Source organism: Dromiciops gliroides, chromosome 2, assembly GCF_019393635.1.
Source record: "Dromiciops gliroides isolate mDroGli1 chromosome 2, mDroGli1.pri, whole genome shotgun sequence".
NCBI lineage: Eukaryota > Metazoa > Chordata > Mammalia > Microbiotheria > Microbiotheriidae > Dromiciops > Dromiciops gliroides.
In genome coordinates this window covers 263,079,104-263,098,621 of record NC_057862.1, presented here as the reverse complement: position 1 = coordinate 263,098,621, position 19,518 = coordinate 263,079,104, and the positions used below count along the sequence as shown (strand labels likewise).

Here is a 19,518-nt window from a genome sequence, read left to right as displayed (position 1 = left end):
GAAGGGAAAGGGAAGTAGAAGGGGAAGAGGAAGAAGAAAAAGAAGAAGGAGGAGGAGGAGGAAGAAAAAAAAAGAAGGAAGAAGAAGAAGAAGAAGAAGAAGAAGAAGAAGAAGAAGAAGAAGGAGAAGAAGAAGGAGAAGGAGAAGGAGAAGGAGAAGGAGAAGGAGAAGGAGAAGGAGAAGGAGAAGGAGAAGGAGAAGGAGAAGGAGAAGGAGAAGGAGAAGGAGAAGGAGAAGGAGAAGGAGAAGGAGAAGGAGAAGGAGAAGGAGAAGGAGGAGAAGAAGAAGATCATCCCTCTGGTGATGAGCCTTTCTAACTTTGTTTAGTTTGGTCCTCAGAACAGAGATAAAGGCTCACCACAAGATCCATATTTGATAGCTTTCCAGATTTCACAGTATCCAATGTAATTCACATGCTATTATCATAGACTTCAAAATCATAGTCACCTCCATGAGTAGAATTTGTCATAATTTTTTCCTATTCCATCCAAAACATTGATATATGCAATTAGGTAGCAGAACAGCCTCTATTATTTAAAAAAACTAGCTATTGCTTGGACTCATCTAATGTTTTATCTTGTAAATAAAATACTGCCATTAATCTTTTAAATTAACATGACCAAAAAAGAAATTGGACATAAGAGGAAGGATGATGAAAATGTAACCCATTATGTGATTTATAGGGAATATTTTAAAATAGTAAAAGAACAAAAACAAAGGGTTCCAGAACCTTAGACAATACTTTACAGAAAAGATATAGAAAGACATGAATAAATAGGTCCTTTCTCAAATTTTCTTGTTTGTCTTTGGGACATAAACCTAGCAGTGGTATTGATAGATCAAAGAGTATTCAGAGTTTTATAATCCTTTTAATATGGCTCCAAATTGCTCTTTCTTCCTATCTTCCTTTCATTTTTTTTTATTCGAGCCTTCTGGTACAAAATTACTAATATGGGAATGTTCTACATGATTGCACATGAATGACCTATGTTGGATTGTTTACCATCTCAAGGAAGGAGAGGGAAGGGAGAGAGGAAGGGAGAGAACATGGAACTCAAATATTTTTGAAACTTTAAAAATGTTTTAACATGTAATTAGGGGAAAATAAAATATATAAAATCAAAAAATTAAAGTAGTAAAAAAAAGATGAATAAGATTCACATGAAATCAATAGACTAGAAGACTCTACAATTTTCATCAGTGAAAGGATTACCCATACCAATAAAAACATAGGCTTACTAAAGTAACTATTGTAGTAACATTTCTCACTTCTAATGCAGTATTAACCATTATTCTATAGCTAAAGTAAAAACAAAACAAAAACCCTAAAATGCTACATGAATTTTTGAAAACGTTGGAAATATTGGAAAAAGACAAAAATAACAACAAAAGTATTGATGATGTCTATTACATCCAAAACTTAAATATGTTTAATATTTTCAGATATTTCAGGTCTAAACCACTACATTTCATACAATAAGCCACACAAATATGCACACACTCCCCTCTAAACATACACACACATGCACACGTACACACACACACACTTTGCATTGTCCATAAAATGACCAGTTTCCTTTTTTTAAAAATGAAGACTCAATAAAAAAAAAGTTGCATATCGGACCTGGAAAATAGTGGGAGGTGGGGAGGAATCAAAGCAACATATTGTAGTATAAAGAAAAGGTTGGACTACATGATCTCTAACTTTTCTTGAAGCTTTAACACTTCATAGATTTCCATTCAACTGAGAATGGTATACTCTATTGGATTCTAGACTTGGAGTCAAGAAGGACTGATTCAAATCTTGTCCGTGACATTTATTAGCTTAACCTCTCTGAGCTTCAGGTTCCTTATCTATAAAATGGGAATAATAATCATGATACTGTCTTCCTCATAGAGTTGCTATGAGGCTTAGTGTGAGGCATAGTGAATTTAAAGTGTTTTGCAAACTTTAAAGTGGTATATTGCATTTATTAGTCACCTGTGAGACACTAAAGCAAAAGTGCTTTAAGAGGTTTACATTCTACTGGGAGGATAGAACATATATACATAAAAAACATAGAAGATAACTTGAAGATGGAGAGAATACAAATGCCTGTGGGCATTGGGAAAAATTATTCAAATAAGGGGACACCTGAGCCAAGCCTTGAAGACTAAAGGATTCTAAGAGGGAGAGTGGAAGAAGTGTTTTCCTGTCATAAGGAACAGCCTTTGCAAAACTGCAGAATTTTGAACTGGATTCTCAGGTCTTGAGAATATCATCCAGCTTGTTTGGGATGTAGACTATGTATAGAGTAATGGAGTTCCTGTAAGTAACATGAAATAATCTAAAAAGATAAGTAGAGCAGATGAAATTTTAAAATCTGATTTTATATATTATCTTTCAAATATGTATTGCAAAACAGCAAGATCCTGGTTTTATTACAAGCTAGCAGATTTTCCAGAATTTGACAAAGTTGCATGTCCTCCTGTTTTCAGATTCTAGCAAAGAGCTGTCCCTTTCAGCCATTCGAATAGGCTCTCAGAGTTTTGCTTTGCTCTGAGAAGATATGCACAATAACAATAAAAATTGAGGGTTAGAATGCTGAATTAAAACTTTGTGGAGGGGAAACTCACAGAAATAATAACTACATGTTGATGAAAGTAATACTATAAATATTTAAAATATATTCACTGTATTTTATACCTACTCCACTTTAGACAGAAGTCTAACCCTCCAGCTGAGCTTTCAATGAGCCATAGTATGGATTCCAAGAAAATGAAGATGCTCTTTGGAAATTTTTTAATTGGCTGTGAAACTTTTATAAATGTAAATTAGACAAACTATGACTATAAAATTAATGAGATTGATTCTTCAAGTCATACACAAAATCATTCTTATTGCCAAACACATTGTGCTACAGTAAATAGATTAATGGTTAATACAGAAATGACTGGTTATAAATCCAGTCAACAAAATACCTTCAAACTTTAATTTTTATATATATATATATATATATATATATATATATATATATATATATATATATATATATGAGGTTAGTAACCTTTGACATGAAATTCAAGTGCACTGTATTAAACAAGCATCACAAACAAAAAAATTCACTTAAAACTAAATATCTCTCATATAAGTATCACAGAGTGCCTTCAATATGCAATAGCAAGCTCACCTGTGTGTTGTGGGCAATCTTGTCAACATTAGGCAGCAATGCATCTGGGAATAAAATTTTAATTTCATGAAAATTAATTTATTCATTAAAATGTACACCCTAATAAATGTTCCCCTAATATTCTGAAAGAACTTGATATTTACAAGTCTATAGCTGATGTCATCCATAGTTCACAATATATAAATTCTGTTTTGGTTAATTTACAGTTATCCCTTTTAATATCTGGTGGTTCTTTTTCCTCTATCTCTCAATTTATTAAAGTTAAATTTTAAGCAAAAGGTTTCTCTAATAGCTATATATTTAATTCATTGAATTGCAGGCTTTTCCTGTGATTATGTAATATGTGAATCACGCTGGTAGTTCTTTACTTAAATATTTATCATAATACAAAGTGTAGGCTTACATGGATTTATATCTTTAAAACTTATTTTAAAATGGGCTATTTACCAAATAAGCCATCACATGGAACAAAAAAATGAACATTCCCCAATCCAGTACTCATTTCCACATCTATTCATATTAAACCTTATTTTTCTTTCTTTCTCCCACCTCTGATATGAAGAAAGTCATACATTCTCCCTTTGAATAACCATGCTTCTTCTGTAAAGTTCAAAGAGACCCCCCATGCCCAACATTCATTTCTTTCGTGTCAAAGGGTGAATGAAGCACATTAGAAGGACACACACATAATGAGAAGCTTTGTAGAATATCTGAGAACAAAGGAAATTAGAATTGTACTGTACAACTTGAATAGTTTTACAGTTTGGTATATGCCTATGAAGTGGAAAGAATTTGGGGTAAAGGAATTATCTGGAAGCCAATCATATCTCTATTTTGTTACAACATGACAGGAGGGAATCTGACCATTATTTCAAAAGTTTCAGTTATAATATATAGACACATAATTACAGTAATGTAATTAGTATTTCTATTTTACTTTACTAACAAGAGAAACTATTATATGAACTATTGAAAGTGAAGCAGAAAAATCTTCAATAAAACGTCTGCAACACATTCTTCTATGTTAGAAAAATTATTTTGAAAAAAAAGGTCTCATATTACACATACAGCACTTCATTAGATAGAAGTATTATGTCAAAAGAAACATTGTATATTGTCATTGAGTCTTGTACTTTGTTATTACCATTCATTTATGGATGGATTCTTGAACGGGAGCATTTTATGCCTAGTCCATGTTTCATGTAAAATTACATACATCCTTTCCAGGCTTCTAGCTTCTAAAAATGTGTATTTCAAACAAAATGTGTTTTCCGTTTGAGTAAAGCATTCTACTCTTCCAGTTGTCACAAATAAAGAAAGAACCAAGGGAATTAAGAAATCTTAGAAAATATTGTATATAGAAATTTAGAGACAGATTTGTTTTACTAAGAACTTGTATTCTGTTGTAATTAAATCCATACCAAGTTTAGTGTATAGAAGAATTTGGTGAGAAGTCATTTTCTGAGAGCCAATTCAATTATGTCTTCATTCAGACTCAACAATAAATTCAAACTTCATGACAAAATATATAAATGTAATAAAGAATATTTTTGTTATACTTGGCATAAAATTTAATATTTAAAGTTTCATTCTTTTAATGTGGAAAAATGCATTATACACCTCGGTAAATTTTGATATACTGGGAGAGGGATATGGAAAGGGCAAGTAGTTTGGTGGAGGGTTTCAAAATAGCATTTGAAGACTGAAGGAATAAGGATGTTTGCCTATAGAAGAGAAGATTTAGGGGGAAATTAGCAGTTTTAAGTATTTGAATGGCAATAATGTGTGCTATTTAGTAAACTAATCCTGCTGGCCACCACATGTCAGAAATAGATAGAAGTTATAAAGGCTTAATGTTAGGAAAATGTCAAAAAAAATTAGAGCAATTCAGAAGTGGCATGTGCTCCTTCAGGAAGAAGTGGGTTAGCTTTCATTGTGCTACTTGAAAAATAAGATATGTTTACATATAGAGACCTAACTGAATAAACTACATATTCATTTTTAAAATATTGTATAGGAGGAAGGCATGTTTTTGTTATATGATTATGAATAAAACTTATGAAAATGAATTAAAATATGAAAACAATTAAAACAATTGATGTCTATATTGTGACAAATGGTGATTGGTATATAATTTTATTAGTGAAAATATTTATTACTAGTAAATGAATAATAAGGAAAATACTTTGATTTTCCTTTAACCAAATCATACTCTAAATCCTCATAATGGCATGGAATTCATCTGTGTTCCTTAGGATAAGCGAGTGGAGCACAAGCTGGCAATCTTTGAGAATATGTCCAGCATTGGTTTATGTCTTTCATCTGAGGCACAACCATCGGTAAGTTCAGAGTGCCTCCTCAGCAGAAGGTTGACTACTATGTGATTAATACTTTTAGCTACAGTAACCATCTGCTAAGGGGAAGGGGGGCTGTGTTCTATGACAATTTAAGGTCTATATTGATGAAATCATAGATCCTAAAAGTTAGTTTTTCTGTCTGGTAGCCAGGGAAAGTATATAAAGTATTTAAAAGTACTGAAGTATTTAAAGTGTAGCAGAAAATTCTTCCAAAAATAAAGTCCCAAACACACTTCTTTCCATATTGGAAATATTATTTTGAAAAAATTCATTTGTCTATGTGTAAATATTTATACTTCACTGTATGATCTTGCAGAAATCACTTCCTCTTTGTACCCCAGTTGCTTCATCCATAAAATGATGGGGGTTGAAAAGATGATCTCTAAAGTATCTTCCAGCCCTGTGGTACTTCTAAGTAGGCTGTAAAATATACATGGTTTCAAGATGGTTCACAATTCATTGTGACTACAATTTTCAGCCAAATCAATCATTGGGGTTTGTCTACACACACACACACACACACACACACACACACACACACACAGAGTGAAAACACATATTATTCTGACCCTATATCCAGATTGGAAAACATTTGGACATTTCTTTGAACCATTCTGACATGGTGTAAGCATAGACAAGTCAGCTGCCAATTTCTTCCCTACCCCACTTATTTCAATATGTATGCACATACGTGTGTATGTATGTACGTATGTATGTATTTACATATGTAGATATTAATGTGTATGTAATCTTAATCAAATACATAAAATCAAACGCAACTTAACAAATAATACTGAAGCAGTATGTTCTAGTGTATAAAACATTCCCTTGAAAATAGATCAAATCTCTTTGGAAGTTACATTAAACTTTTTTTTTCTCTTCTTAAAAAAAAGTTTTATTCATGCTTTTATTTACAAGGCTGCTATTTTGCAGTTAAATCATCCCTATCTTCCTAGAACCTTCTCTTGTCACAAAGAAATACAGGTAAACAAAACAAACCAACACACTGGGTACTACATTAATTCTTTATGGCCACTGGGATACTATTTTGCATATAAAATACTAATACACTATGAATTTACAGTATATATTTAAATCAGAGTTTAAAAAATCATTCCCACCATCCTACACCATCATGGGTCAATCAATGATCCATAGCAGAAAAATGATTAATTGAGGGTCACAATTAGCAGCATAATAAGCACAACAAGTATTCTTCCTTTTTTGAAACTATTATTTAAAAAAAAACATAATTGATCATGAAATATTGCATTTAAACTTTAAGGAAACTGGAATCATAGGATATGATAACTGAACAATCATTTGGGGCAGGGGGGCATGGCAATGAGGATTAAGTGACTTGCCCAGGGTCACCCAGCTAGTAAGTGTCAAGTGTCTAAGGCTGGATTTGAACTCAGGTTCTCCTGAATCCAGGGCTGGTGCTTTATCCACTGCGCCACCTAGCTGCCCCTGAATAATCATTTTTAAAATATTAAGAGCAGGGAACATGAAAATGTGTTCAGTAAACAAAAACATGCTTAAGTTCCATATTTATAGCCACCTAACAGTTAAAAATAAACTAGGTAAAAAGTATCAAAGATAAGAGGACAGGTATTAAGAGAGAGAGGAATAAAGAAACTAGAAGGAGGTGGATGAAAAGGTCTAATTAATTATCTGATAAACTTTGCTGAGTCTCTTCACTTATTTCCAAACACTGTCTGTCATCATCACTCTATTTCACTCTTCTTACAATGAAATCTCACAATGAAATTATCTAAGGACAAGGATTATTCTTTCTTACCCAGAGAGAAAGTATAGCTCCTTAAGAGCAGAAGTTATTTAATTCATTGTATTTTCATCTGTAATACGTATAACAGTTATTTGCACACTGGCTGGCTGATTTAATGGTTCATTACCTCTAACTCTTATTTGTGTTTGAGCAGGTGAAACAGTTCACTGCTCAATTAATATTTTTTTAGAAATTTAGTAAAATTTGTATGAAAAGGAAAGGAATCAGCATTTGTAACATCATACAATACAATTTTCAAGGAAAATGAAGCTTGAAAGAGGCTGCATAATAACAAAAAATTAAAGTACATGACATTAAGTAAAATAACTTGTTTCTCTCAAAATTGCACATAATTAAAGCAGAAAACTATAGATCAATGAGAAATGATAGATTTCAATGAAGTTTTATTAGAAATTAAATAAATAAAAGATTTTTAGAAATAATGGAGCACTTTGAAAACACATCTTGAAGTAATCAAGACTAGATTTATAAGTAAACAAGGTAAATATGTGATTTGACTTAAGGGGCAGCTGTGCCTATTTCTCAAAAATACTTCACTGCAACTTCACTGCACAGAATGTTATATATTGCACATTCATTGATTTATTCCTCTGAGTCTTAATGAGTTTTTAGTCAATAGTCAGGGCCTTCAGTTGATTAGTTGATGACTGACTAAAGTCCTTGATTAATGTAACATAAAATAGGCACCCAAATTCACATGAATAGAACAATAGGGAGGAATCAGGATGTCAAAAAAGGAAAGTAGGAGGAATCTAAAGAAAACCACCCATAGACAAATTTTATCTATAAAATATAGTTTCTCCGAAAATAATCACATCTTAACATAACATATTTAAAATTACTTATGCGTGACAAACTATGTGTAATAGGATCTTCTGTTAACTTAATTACATGCCTTGGAATTTACTTTATTTGCTTTATATAGAAAGAAATTAACCAAGAGATAAAAGTGACACAGCTCTGTTTTTACTTTACTTTAGTGATTTGAATAAGAAGCTTTACCAAGTGTCTAGTTTACTGCTACAGAGTAGTTTACATACTGTAAAAATCATTTTCATTTACTTTGGTCATGATGTTTCTTTACATGTCAGTTAATTGTGAAAGCTTATACACAAGAACAAATAGCCTCCTACAATATGTCTTTAAGCTTTCAAAATTCAATCTTGTTCTTTTTTTAGGTAATGTCAAATTACCTGAATAATAATGACAGAGTCTGATCAAACTAAACCCGGAGTTTGTTGATAAAGTGTTGCTAAAAAGAATGATTCCTCATTAAATGTCATCACAGTTATTGGTTAAAATATTAATATGATTCTTTAAATTGTGGCAACATTAATGAATTATTGATTCTAGAGGAGAAAAACAAGTAATTCTGTTAATAGGGAATGGCTTTAAATCTCCTATGTATGTAACAACTTGTTTGTTCTTCCATTCTTAGATGGTGATTAAAATTTAATTTTGCAAAAGGAAGGCTTCTTGGCTCCCCTGTTAACCTCTATTACATATACATGGAACCCATATACGCCCAACTGCATGCATTTAGAAATTGGTCATATTCATTCCCACATCCTAGAACTAGACTTTTATTGGTGATAGGTACAAAATGAGTTGAATTCTTCCTTAACCACTGAACAATCTAAGTTACTAATAATATGTCACAGATACACTAAGGCACCTGTAGCAAGAATGTTGTTTAAGAGAGTACTTACTTTAACACCAACTGTGTATACTTATTAAATATTTTATTTTACACAATATACCAGCACAGAGTTGTTCTGTACAGCATTTGCCTTAAAGAAAGGCAACACCACTGTCACCAGAAATAAATAAACAGTCTTGTCATTTAAAAATATCAATTTTCCCATAAATGGTCTTTGTTAGTTTGAAGGAAATATAATTTCCTTTATGAAAGGCTTTTTCCTTGCAAAAACTTTCTTTTTTGTTGTTTGTTAACACAGAAACAGGAAGCCAGTCTTAGAGTAGGGGAAAGCATTGACGCTACTTCATTCCCCATCCAATAATAATTTTATTTTTAAATACTCTCTTTAGTTGCTATCTACATTGTGTGTACATGTATGTAGTTACCCATATACATATACACACCAAATCCTAGGCGGCTTTTACACAAAGTTGAATGTATAAGCCAAAAATTAGCAAGACAAGACTGGAATTCCAAATTCCATTCTCCATGAAAATATTCCCAAAGAAAGATATTTAAAATTTTTTTAAAAGCAGGTCACACAGTGCTTTCTAAAATCCACTCAGATCTTGAAAAAGTTGCTTTTCCACTATCCAGGTCAGAAATGCCTGACTGAATTACCATCCCATTCATAGACATGCTCCTTTTAAACCATAATACACCTGTGTTCTCTGACTTAACATAACAATGGTATTCCATTAATTTTCCATTCAGAGAGTACCTGCGCCTTGCTCTGGATCTTTCAGCAGGCACAGTAAGAAACTTACTTGACTTTGATTGTGCTGTTTTAGATGTGGGAACGTCTTTGACAGAATCAGGATGGCGGCTAACTAACTGCAATGCAGTTGAGTTATTCCTGTTAGCATTTTGGGACTCAACACTTGAAACAGCTTCATTCTGTGAATCATTGCTTGGCTTTGGCCCCATCTTTCGTTTCTGCTTTTGGGATGCAGAAGTGCTTGAAGTCCAGGTATGTGGCAAAGCAGAGGTAGTGGTAGAAGTGTCCTGACTTGAACAAGTGTCTGAAGATTGAGTCACATTTTCACTGGGACCTTTGTAGCACTGAATGTTCTCATCATGTCCTACAGCTTGTTTGGAAATTGACTGAGGCATTGTTCCACTGCAGCCTTGTATTTGGGCCCCATTAGTTTGAGAATAAACATTACTGACCTTGGTGACCTTGTGCTGCCCATTGTTATTGCAAACCTTATAGCGGATCATTAAAATGATGATAAAAACCAGCACAGAAGCTACAATGATGCCACCAATTATAATAATCATGGTGCCTCCTAAAAACTGAGACTGCATGAAATGGCAACGTACATAATCCTGTTCTGTGGTAAATTGGATGCAACCCACGACTCTTGTGGCAGTGAGGGAAGTGATGCCATCATCATATATTGCCAAGACACACAAGTCATATACAGTTCCAGCAGCCAGGTTATTGACAAGAAATGTTTTGCTCGTAGGAGGTATCATTCTGAGGGACAATGGAATTTGTGTTAATATAGGTTTTTAAAAATATAAACCCACAGTCATTGTGACTTTAGTTTTATTTTATTTCAGTGGTTTTTATGACAAAACACATGTTTTTAACAAGAATGAAAGATAGACAAATAACCCGGTCTTATCTTCAACCACTTTAAAATTGGCTGCCATTTTCTAGATATTGCACTAATATATTAATTATGCCTGCATCTGTCATTTGTTTGGCTATTAATAATGCTACTGCTTGGGATAGTAAAACAAACATAATTCTTTGGGGGGGCAGGGCAATGAGGGTTAAGTGACTTGCCCAAGGTCACACAGCTAGTAAGTGTCAAGTGTCTGAGGTTAGATTTGAACTCAGGTCTTCCTGAATCCAGGGTTGGTGCTTAATCCACTGCACCACCTAGCTGCCCCAAAACATAATTCTTACTAAAAATATTGGTAAAAATAATTTATGACAAATCGGTTTCGAATATTGTTACTGTGACATTATCTGACTACCCAAAAAGTTCACTTAGAACTGACAACTAAGAAGGAAAAGCCAACTGAAAGGAATGAGAAAGTACTACTTAAGATTATAGAACCTGAGTAGGAATAAATTTGCCAGCATATATTTTCTAATGATTTCACAAATTTCTGAGCAGTATTAGTCACTTAAATTAACATCAAAAACTCCTCTTATGATTATTCAAATATTTCTAATTATTTATTTAATTCCCACCCTCCAACCAAAACATTATTGATAAAATGGCACAGTAGGTATTAATGTAGTAATATTAATTTGACAAAATGAAAATTGTAAAGCCCAACAATAATTTCCCCTGTGCTCACTTGCTGCAATATCTTTCAGATGGAACCTCTGAATGTTTGACAAATTTGACTGAAAAACTGAATGAAGACATTTCATTCTGAAGTGCCTTTTCTTTAACTATGTCACCCCTTATTAGTTCTCAATGATATATTGTGCCCATTAGTACCAAACTACTCCACAAGCCAGAATTTTATTTAAAAATATAAAGAAAAGCATTTAAATATCAAATATTATTCAAAAAGGAAATTAAAAGAGTGAGGAAAATTAATGGATCCAGGAAACTAGCATTTTTGAATCACAAAATAATTTTCATGTCAGAAGTATGTAGATTTGTAGAAACTTCTGAGACTTAGAAATAAATTCATATAATCTGTGTTGCTTCTGAATGAATTGCAAAACCTTCAGTGTTCTGTAACAAAATAGTCTTTACAAAATAAATTTTGAATTTTTTAAAAATTATACATATTACTTAACAGAGTTCATGCTAAAATCATGGAGAAAGGGAAATTTTTCTACAAAAATAAACTGCTGGTTGAGCAATGTTTTTCATTTTCAAATAACTTAATTTTTATGTTTTATGGATTACAATGAGCTTGAATCCTTCATAGGTTATATATTAGCTTGTCCAAGTCCTCCATTTTGCAGATACAGATAATGAGAGGCAAGGTAAGTTGTTTAAGGTGATACAATTATTTACTGGCAGAGCCAGGATGCAAACTCAGGTCTACTGATTCACAGCTAAGTTATTTTTCATTGTACAAAATTGTGAAAATTATTTTCATTTTTATTCAAAAGGGAAGATCTAATACTTATAGATGTTCAAATGACTACACAGGAACACTAAAATGAGCTACTGTGTAACTCTATATGAAAAAAAGTTCAAAGAAATACATGTTGACTGTCGTTGTTAATAAAAAGAAAAAAATAGTTAACCATAAGGGAATTTATGTTGGAAAATAGCATATATTCCTCTTAAATTTGGAAACTATATTGTATGAAGTGTGACCATAAATTAGCTTGATGAAAACACACCAAGTATTATGCTTCCGAATGTATTGCCTGTCAAAATCATAATCTTAGGAGATCATATATTTATTTCTATGATGTTTCTATAACTCAAAATCTATTTGGAATTCCTTTTTGGAATTGCTTTCAGAGCTCAGTAATAAAGATAATCATTTTCATTACTTCTTTTTTTTTTTTTTTGGTGGGGCAATGAGGGCTAAGTGACTTGCCCAGGGTCAAGTTTCATTACTTCTTAATCTGAAATGTTTTTAACCAAAAATACAACAATCATGCGTTTTATTCACTAACATTGCTTCTGAATGAATATTTGTTCTCTAAAATCAAATACTACATACCACTACTATGTCATCTAATTTGAACTAGACCTCCATTGCAATAAGACAATCTTTTTACTTTGCTCTAATTAATTCTCTACAACACTCATAATAGTGATTTTCCAAACCTGGTCTTCTCTTCTCTAGGCATCATCTACTCAGATGAGAACCTTGTGCTTCACTAGATTTTTTTTTGTCAATTTGCCCAAAGCTCTCTCTTGCCCATCTCATCTCACATCTTCCTGACATCATCTTTCATTATTCTCTCCCTAATCCTGATCTCTGATAAAGGGGATAAACCTCTCCTTACCAAGATCAGGTTAGCACAATGTCTGGCACATATACATTTGATCCCATCCATTTTTTTAAATCTGATTTCCCCCACTATGACCCTTCCTTCTTATCTTTAGTACTCCTTATCAATCTATTCCTTCCTGTTTCTTTGGAACATGGTAGTCTTCCTCATCATTTAAAATCACTACATAGATGTAAAATTCCCATGAATTATTGTCTCATATCTTTCTTCCCCTTCTCAGCTAAATTCCTTGAAAAATTCTTCTACATTTTAGTACCTCCACTTCCTCTCTCTTCAATTTTATCTAAAATCCGCTTCAATCTGGCTTTCGACCTGAAATTACATTCTCCAAATTTACCAATTTTTTTAAACCACCATCTGTAATGACTTTTTCTTAATCCTCATTTTCTTGACCTCTGTGAAGCATCTCCCATTATTGACCACCTCAGCTTGAATACTCTCTATTCTCTAAGTTTTCATGACACTGTTGTCCCTTGGTTTTCCTCCTACTGACAGACCTACTTACTTGCACCAGGATGCCATTTATGGCACTCTCCCTCCCAGCCCCATTCCAGCTACTAAGACACTCTCTAAGAGTATAAATTTCAGAAAGGGCATTTCCTTACCTATACCAAAAAAATGACAGATTCAGTCTTTATCCCTTATGTATCTATTGTCTTTGCCATTAGAATAGGGGAGTAGATGGACAGCTTTTACTTTTTATTTCTATCCTCAATTCTTAGCTCAGTATCTAGCATATGGTACATGCTTAAAAAATGCTTATTGATTAATAAATCAATTATGGGGGTGGCTAGGTGGCACAGTGGATAGAGCACCGGCCCTGGAATCAGGGGTACCTGAGTTCAAATCTGGCCTCAGACACTTAACACTTACTAGCTGTGTTACCCTGGGCAAGTCACTTAACCCCCAATTGCCTCACTAAAAAAAAAACCAAACAATTATGTTCATTCAAAATAATGAACTTTAGGTACTATGGACAATTGCAAAAAGAGAATTCCAAAAATGTTCTGTGAAGACATAATAATCAGTTAAATGAGTAAGTTCTGATATATACATAAAAATCAATCACATTGCTTTATAGTCAGATCTCATGCATTTAGAAAATCTTATATGTAAATTTATGATATTAAAGACGATTTAAACTATAATATTTTGATGATATTTTTTACTGTGCCTAACTTTTAGCTTTATAATTACTAGGCAGAACATTATGTTCATATTACTCAGTGTCATAACTGGCTAACAAAAGAGTGTGCAATAGCAGTGAATTCAGAATAGCAAGAATGCAGAATTTGCTTAACCTTTTCTTACCTGTAAACAAGTGAATCATCATAAGTACCATTGTACTGAATTTGGAACATACGTATTCCAGGTATATTTCTTTGAAAATTGAATTTAAGTAGTGCAGTAGAAGATGTTGCTTCTGCTACTACAACTTTTTTATCTTGACTCATTTTAGTATCCCCATTACTGCTACTTGTATTAGAACCTGACTTAGTAGAAGTCGAAATATCTGAGGATCCAGGATCAGGCTCCTGAATATGATTTGTACTATTTAACAAATGAGGGAGTTTGATTATATGAAGATCCACTGTCTGTGTTGCTTCCCCTGCAGGATTAGATGCAATGCAGGTAAAAGAACCTGTATCTTTTACAGTTGTTATAAGTATATCAAGTGTTCCATTATCATAGACAAGAGATCTTGTTGCATTTGAAATGAGCTTTCCTTCTGGAGAGATCCAGTGAATTGCAGGCTCTGGGTCTCCCCTGGCTTTGCATCTCAATGTGGCTCTTTGACCTTCTAATACCCTCATTTCATGTGTATGTCGAGTAATGAGCGGAGGTTCACACAAAAACTCTTCCTCTGGAATTGACCAAAAATATCGACCAGATAAAAGTGTAGGAGAAGCACACGTCTCTAAATCGTCTTCTCTTGAAAGGCGTCTCAGCCACAATAATTCACAATTGCAGTGCAAAGGGTTTCCACCAAAACTTAATGCAAAAGTGGATGGGCTGATGATTCCTGAGGTTGCTAGTACCTGAGCTCTCTGAAAGAGAGGGTCAGGTGGTAACTTCTGCAACTTATTTGATGTTACATCTAATCTAGTCATCTTGTGCAAGTGAGAGAAAGTCCCTTTAGGTATGTGGTCAATCATATTGTGATCCAAACTAAGTGTATGCAAACTAACCATTTTTTCAACAGCCTCCCAAGGTATATTTTCAAGATTGTTGTAGGACAAATCAAGCTCCTCAAGGGCTAAGACATCATCAAATGCTGTAGAAGAGATTAAAGTCAGCTGATTGTTGTTTAGAATCAGGTGATGGAGATTGGAAAGTCCACTGAACATATCATTTGTGATCTTGGTCAGTCTGTTACTATTCAAATGTAAAGCCCGTAAATTGCGTAAATCAGCAAAAGCATGGGGTGTGATAAAACTTATTGTATTCCGGGATAGGGTCAAGTCTACCAAACTTGTCATGTTGGCAAAATCTTTCCTTTTAATATTTGTAACAAAATTGTCTGCCAGTCGGAGTTCCACAGTTCTTCTGTCAATATTTGGTGGAACAAATAGGAGGCCTTTCTTGGCACACAGAGTTGCAAGATTAGGAGACAAAATCTGACACACGCAACGCTTTGGACAGATCTGTGCTCTCACTGCTATGCCAATGAACAACAGGGAAAAAAGCAGTTTTTCCATTGTAGATCAAGTTTAGAATCCTATAAAAGAGGACACAAAATACAGTGTTAACATTTAGTGACAAATTTATCCTTATATACTTTCTAGAATGATTATTTGCCATAAAGTTTATCAAATAGCACATAAACATCCACTGAGCTGGCACCAAAACCTAAAGCCAAATCAATATGTTAGATTTTATGCAACATGGAGTAGTGAATTTACTTGTGGTCTAGTGAGAACTAGACTTGTAGTCTGAAAGTGCCCTGCTCCAGCATTTGCTAGATGTGTGAACAGACAGTAATTAAATTTCTCTATCAGTTTTCTAATAACTAATTAAGAAATTTGTTCCAAGGTTAATGTTACTTTAAAATTATCAAATGAACTAATTTAGATTAGCAAAAACTCATGACATTTAAACATAGTGTGAAGTCTTTGCTTAATTTTATAGTTTAACAACTTTGTTACAGAAGCACTGAGGCATAGAGAATAAAAATTAGGGAAAATACCTGTGTTCAAGTCCTAATTAGAACACTTCCTAATTGTATGACCATGTGCAAATTCCTTAAATGCTTAGTGTCCCAAGCAGCCCTTTGAATTTAGTTTCTTACTTTGTAAGATGAGGATAACATTTAATAGTACCTGCTTCATAGAGCACTTTAGAAGGCAGGAAACCCTACCCCCCCCCAAATGTGTTTTTATTATCATTTCTATTGTTTACTTTCTGAAAATTAATAAATTCCTTAATCATATAACAAAGTTATCAAGTACAAGTAACAGAGTTTCAAAGGAATTACTTTAATCTAAATTGATACATTATTAAAATTATGAAGTTTGGAAATAAAAACAAATCTCAACAATTTTAACATTTGGATAAGTATTTTACTTTACTGAGAATAAGCAACTTGAAAAGGGATTTAAAAGATCTCAAAGTGTTAATTATCTCTTAAAATTAAAAAAAATTATGAAAAGTTCTAAAGCATAAATTTAAAGGTAGAATTTTTTTATAAATTAAAGCAAATGATGAACATAATGAAAAATGATGGAATATCAACTAGAAGACAAGAAAAATTGCCTTACTTAGATTAAGTTATAATACTTTTCCCATAGAGAAAACACAAATCTACCTAGAATAAAATTTAAAAGGAGGAAGAAATCTTAATAATCATTTAGTTCATTTCCCATATTTTGCAGATGAATAAAATGAAATCTATACAGGACTAACCTTTCCAAGATACTATAGCTGGATAACCATATACTAAAATTAGAATATGGATGTTCTGATTTCAATATTAAAATTGGAAGTATGGTGTTTTTTAAAATAAAAACTCTTCTGTTCTACTCATTACAGATTGAACCAAATTTAGGATTGCTACTTGTAATATCCGAGTTAGAGTCTTGACTAAATAGATATTCTGTCAAAACACAAGACAATACTTATAACTTTATATAGAAATAAGATTTTCTGTAAATAACTTCAAATTTTCCAAATAAAGAAATCACCCTCAAACTGAAAACAATTTTCTAGAGGTTAAACAATCTTTTAACCAATCACTATAATAATCACTATAATAAATCCTCAAAAGAATGGGTCAAAAGAATTTGACAATTATAAAAAGAAATAATAAGCACATTTACTTTTTTATAACCAGCTGAGATTGTAATCTATTCTTTATAGAAAATAATATTATATCACCACCTTGTAAATTCAGGTAAAGAAAAGATAGTGGGCTACTGTAGAGATGGTATTCTAGTCACATATCCCAATTTTAATCAGTTCAATTATGGTCTGCTATGTCTATGAAGATAGTTGGAGATAGGTGCATTTTTTTAAATTAATAAAGTACTTTATTTTTTTTCCGTTACATGTAAAGATAGTTCTCAACTTTTGTCTATACAAGCTTTACAATTTCAGATTTTTCTCCCTCCCTCCCCCCTCCCCCAGACAGCAGGCAATCTGATATAGGTTATACACATATACACATAATAACATTTAACATATTTCTGCGTTAGTCATGCTATAAGAGAAAAAAACAGAGCAATGATGAAAAACCTCAAAATAGAAAAAAACAACAGCATCAAAAACAAAAGAAATAGTATGGTTCATTCAGCATCTATACTCCGCAGTTCTTTTTTTTTTTCCCTTGGATTTGGAGATCCTCTTCCATCACAAGTTCCCTGGAACTCTTCTGTGCCCTTGCATTGGTGAGAAGAATATAGTCCATCACAGCAGATCAACACTCAATGTTGATGATACTGTGTACAATGTTCTTCTGGTTCTGCTCATCTCACTCATCGTCAGCTCATGCAAGACCCTCCAGGTTTCTCTGAACTCCTCCTGCTCATCGTTTCTTACAACACAATAGTATTCCATTACATCCATATACCACAACTTGTCCATCCATTCCCTAATTGATGGGCATCCCCTCAACTTCCAATTCCTTGCCACCACATAAAGAGCAGCTATAAATATTTTTGTACATGTGGGTCCCTCTCCCCTTTCCATGATTTCTTTGGGGAAAAGACCCAAAAGTGGTATTGCTGGGTCAAAGGGTATGCACAGATTTATCACCCTTTGGGCATAATTCCAAATTGCTCTCCAGAATGGTTGGATCAGTTCACAGCTCCACCAACAATGGATTAGTGTTCCAATTTTCCCACAGCTTCTCCAACATTTATTATTTTCCTTTTTTGTCATTTTAGCCAATCTGATAGGTGTCAGGTGGTACCTCAGAGTTGTTTTAATTTGCATCTCTCTAATCATTAGAGATTTAGAGCATTTTTTCATATGGGAATAGATAGCTTTGGTTTCTTCATCAGAAAACTGCCTATTCATATCCTTTGACCATTTCTCAATTGGGGAATGACTTGGGTTCTTATAAGTGTGATTTAGTTCCCTATATATTTTAGAGATGAGGCCTTTATCAGAAGTACTGGCACAAAAATTGTTTCCCAGCTTTCTGCTTCATAGGTGCATTTTTTGATATTTGTTCCAAGGTTCATTTTATATTAAAATTACTAAATGAACTAATTTATATGAGCAAAAATTCATAATGACATTTAAACACAGTGAAAAGACTCTGTTTAATCATAGAATTTAACAATCTTGTTACAGAAGTACTGAGACATGGTGAATAAAAATGCTGGACTCAAACTCAATAGGACCACATTAAGAAATAAGGAAAATGATTGAATATAAAATCCCATGTCTTTATTATAGTATATACAGTTTGAATTCTTTTAAAAATATATAATGAATTCAACATATCAGTTTCAAAGTTGTGTTACTCCTGTTTCTCTGTTCATTTGTAACAATTCTTCAAAGACTTTTCTTTCTTCTTTCTTTTTCCCTTTCGCTATCATCACTATCTCAAATTCTCTGACTTAGAGGAAAAAGAACTCCTTTCAACAAATATACTTAGTAAAGCAAAACAAACACATACATTGGTTATGTCCCAAAATGTATGTTTCAGTCTCTACCTTGAAAATTCTCACTTCATTGTCTGTCAGTGGGTAGTATGCTACATCACAGATTCTCTATAATCATGGTTCTATTGAAGTTATTTGTCTTTAGAATGTTATAATTATCAGAAATTGTTTTCTTAGTTTTGCATACTATATTGACATCTTTCTAGGTTTCTCTGAATTAATTTATTTTGTCATTACCCAATTGATGGGTACTTGTTTTGCTTCAAGTTATTTTCCTACAATGAAAAGTGCTATTATAAATATTTTGTATATATTTAGGTCTTTCCCCTCTATCTTTGCTTTCTTTAATAGGGATATCACTAGATATATACAGTTGTTTTAAATTTCCTTTCTTTAATTCTTAGAAATTTGGAAATTTTT

General features: G+C 32.9%; 1 protein-coding gene across 9 annotated transcripts in view; it reads right to left on the bottom strand.

Annotated features, from left to right (window-relative positions):
* Positions 1-19,518, bottom strand: part of LRFN5 (leucine rich repeat and fibronectin type III domain containing 5) — a 292,130-nt gene that overhangs the window by 62,223 nt on the left and 210,389 nt on the right. For 4 of the 9 annotated variants that reach the window (XM_043986362.1, XM_043986364.1, XM_043986361.1 and 1 more), the window contains exons 4-6: positions 14,303-15,710; positions 9,804-10,516; positions 3,171-3,214 (exon numbers count right to left, since the gene is read on the bottom strand). In XM_043986362.1, coding sequence (XP_043842297.1) covers positions 3,171-3,214; positions 9,804-10,516; positions 14,303-15,690 — 2,145 coding nt within the window. In that variant the 5' untranslated portion in view covers positions 15,691-15,710. Of the gene's footprint in view, positions 1-3,170; positions 3,215-5,828; positions 5,948-6,437; positions 10,517-14,302; positions 15,711-19,518 lie in introns of those variants that run through there. The other 5 variants (XM_043986357.1, XM_043986358.1, XM_043986359.1 and 2 more) reach the window with 3 other exon arrangements.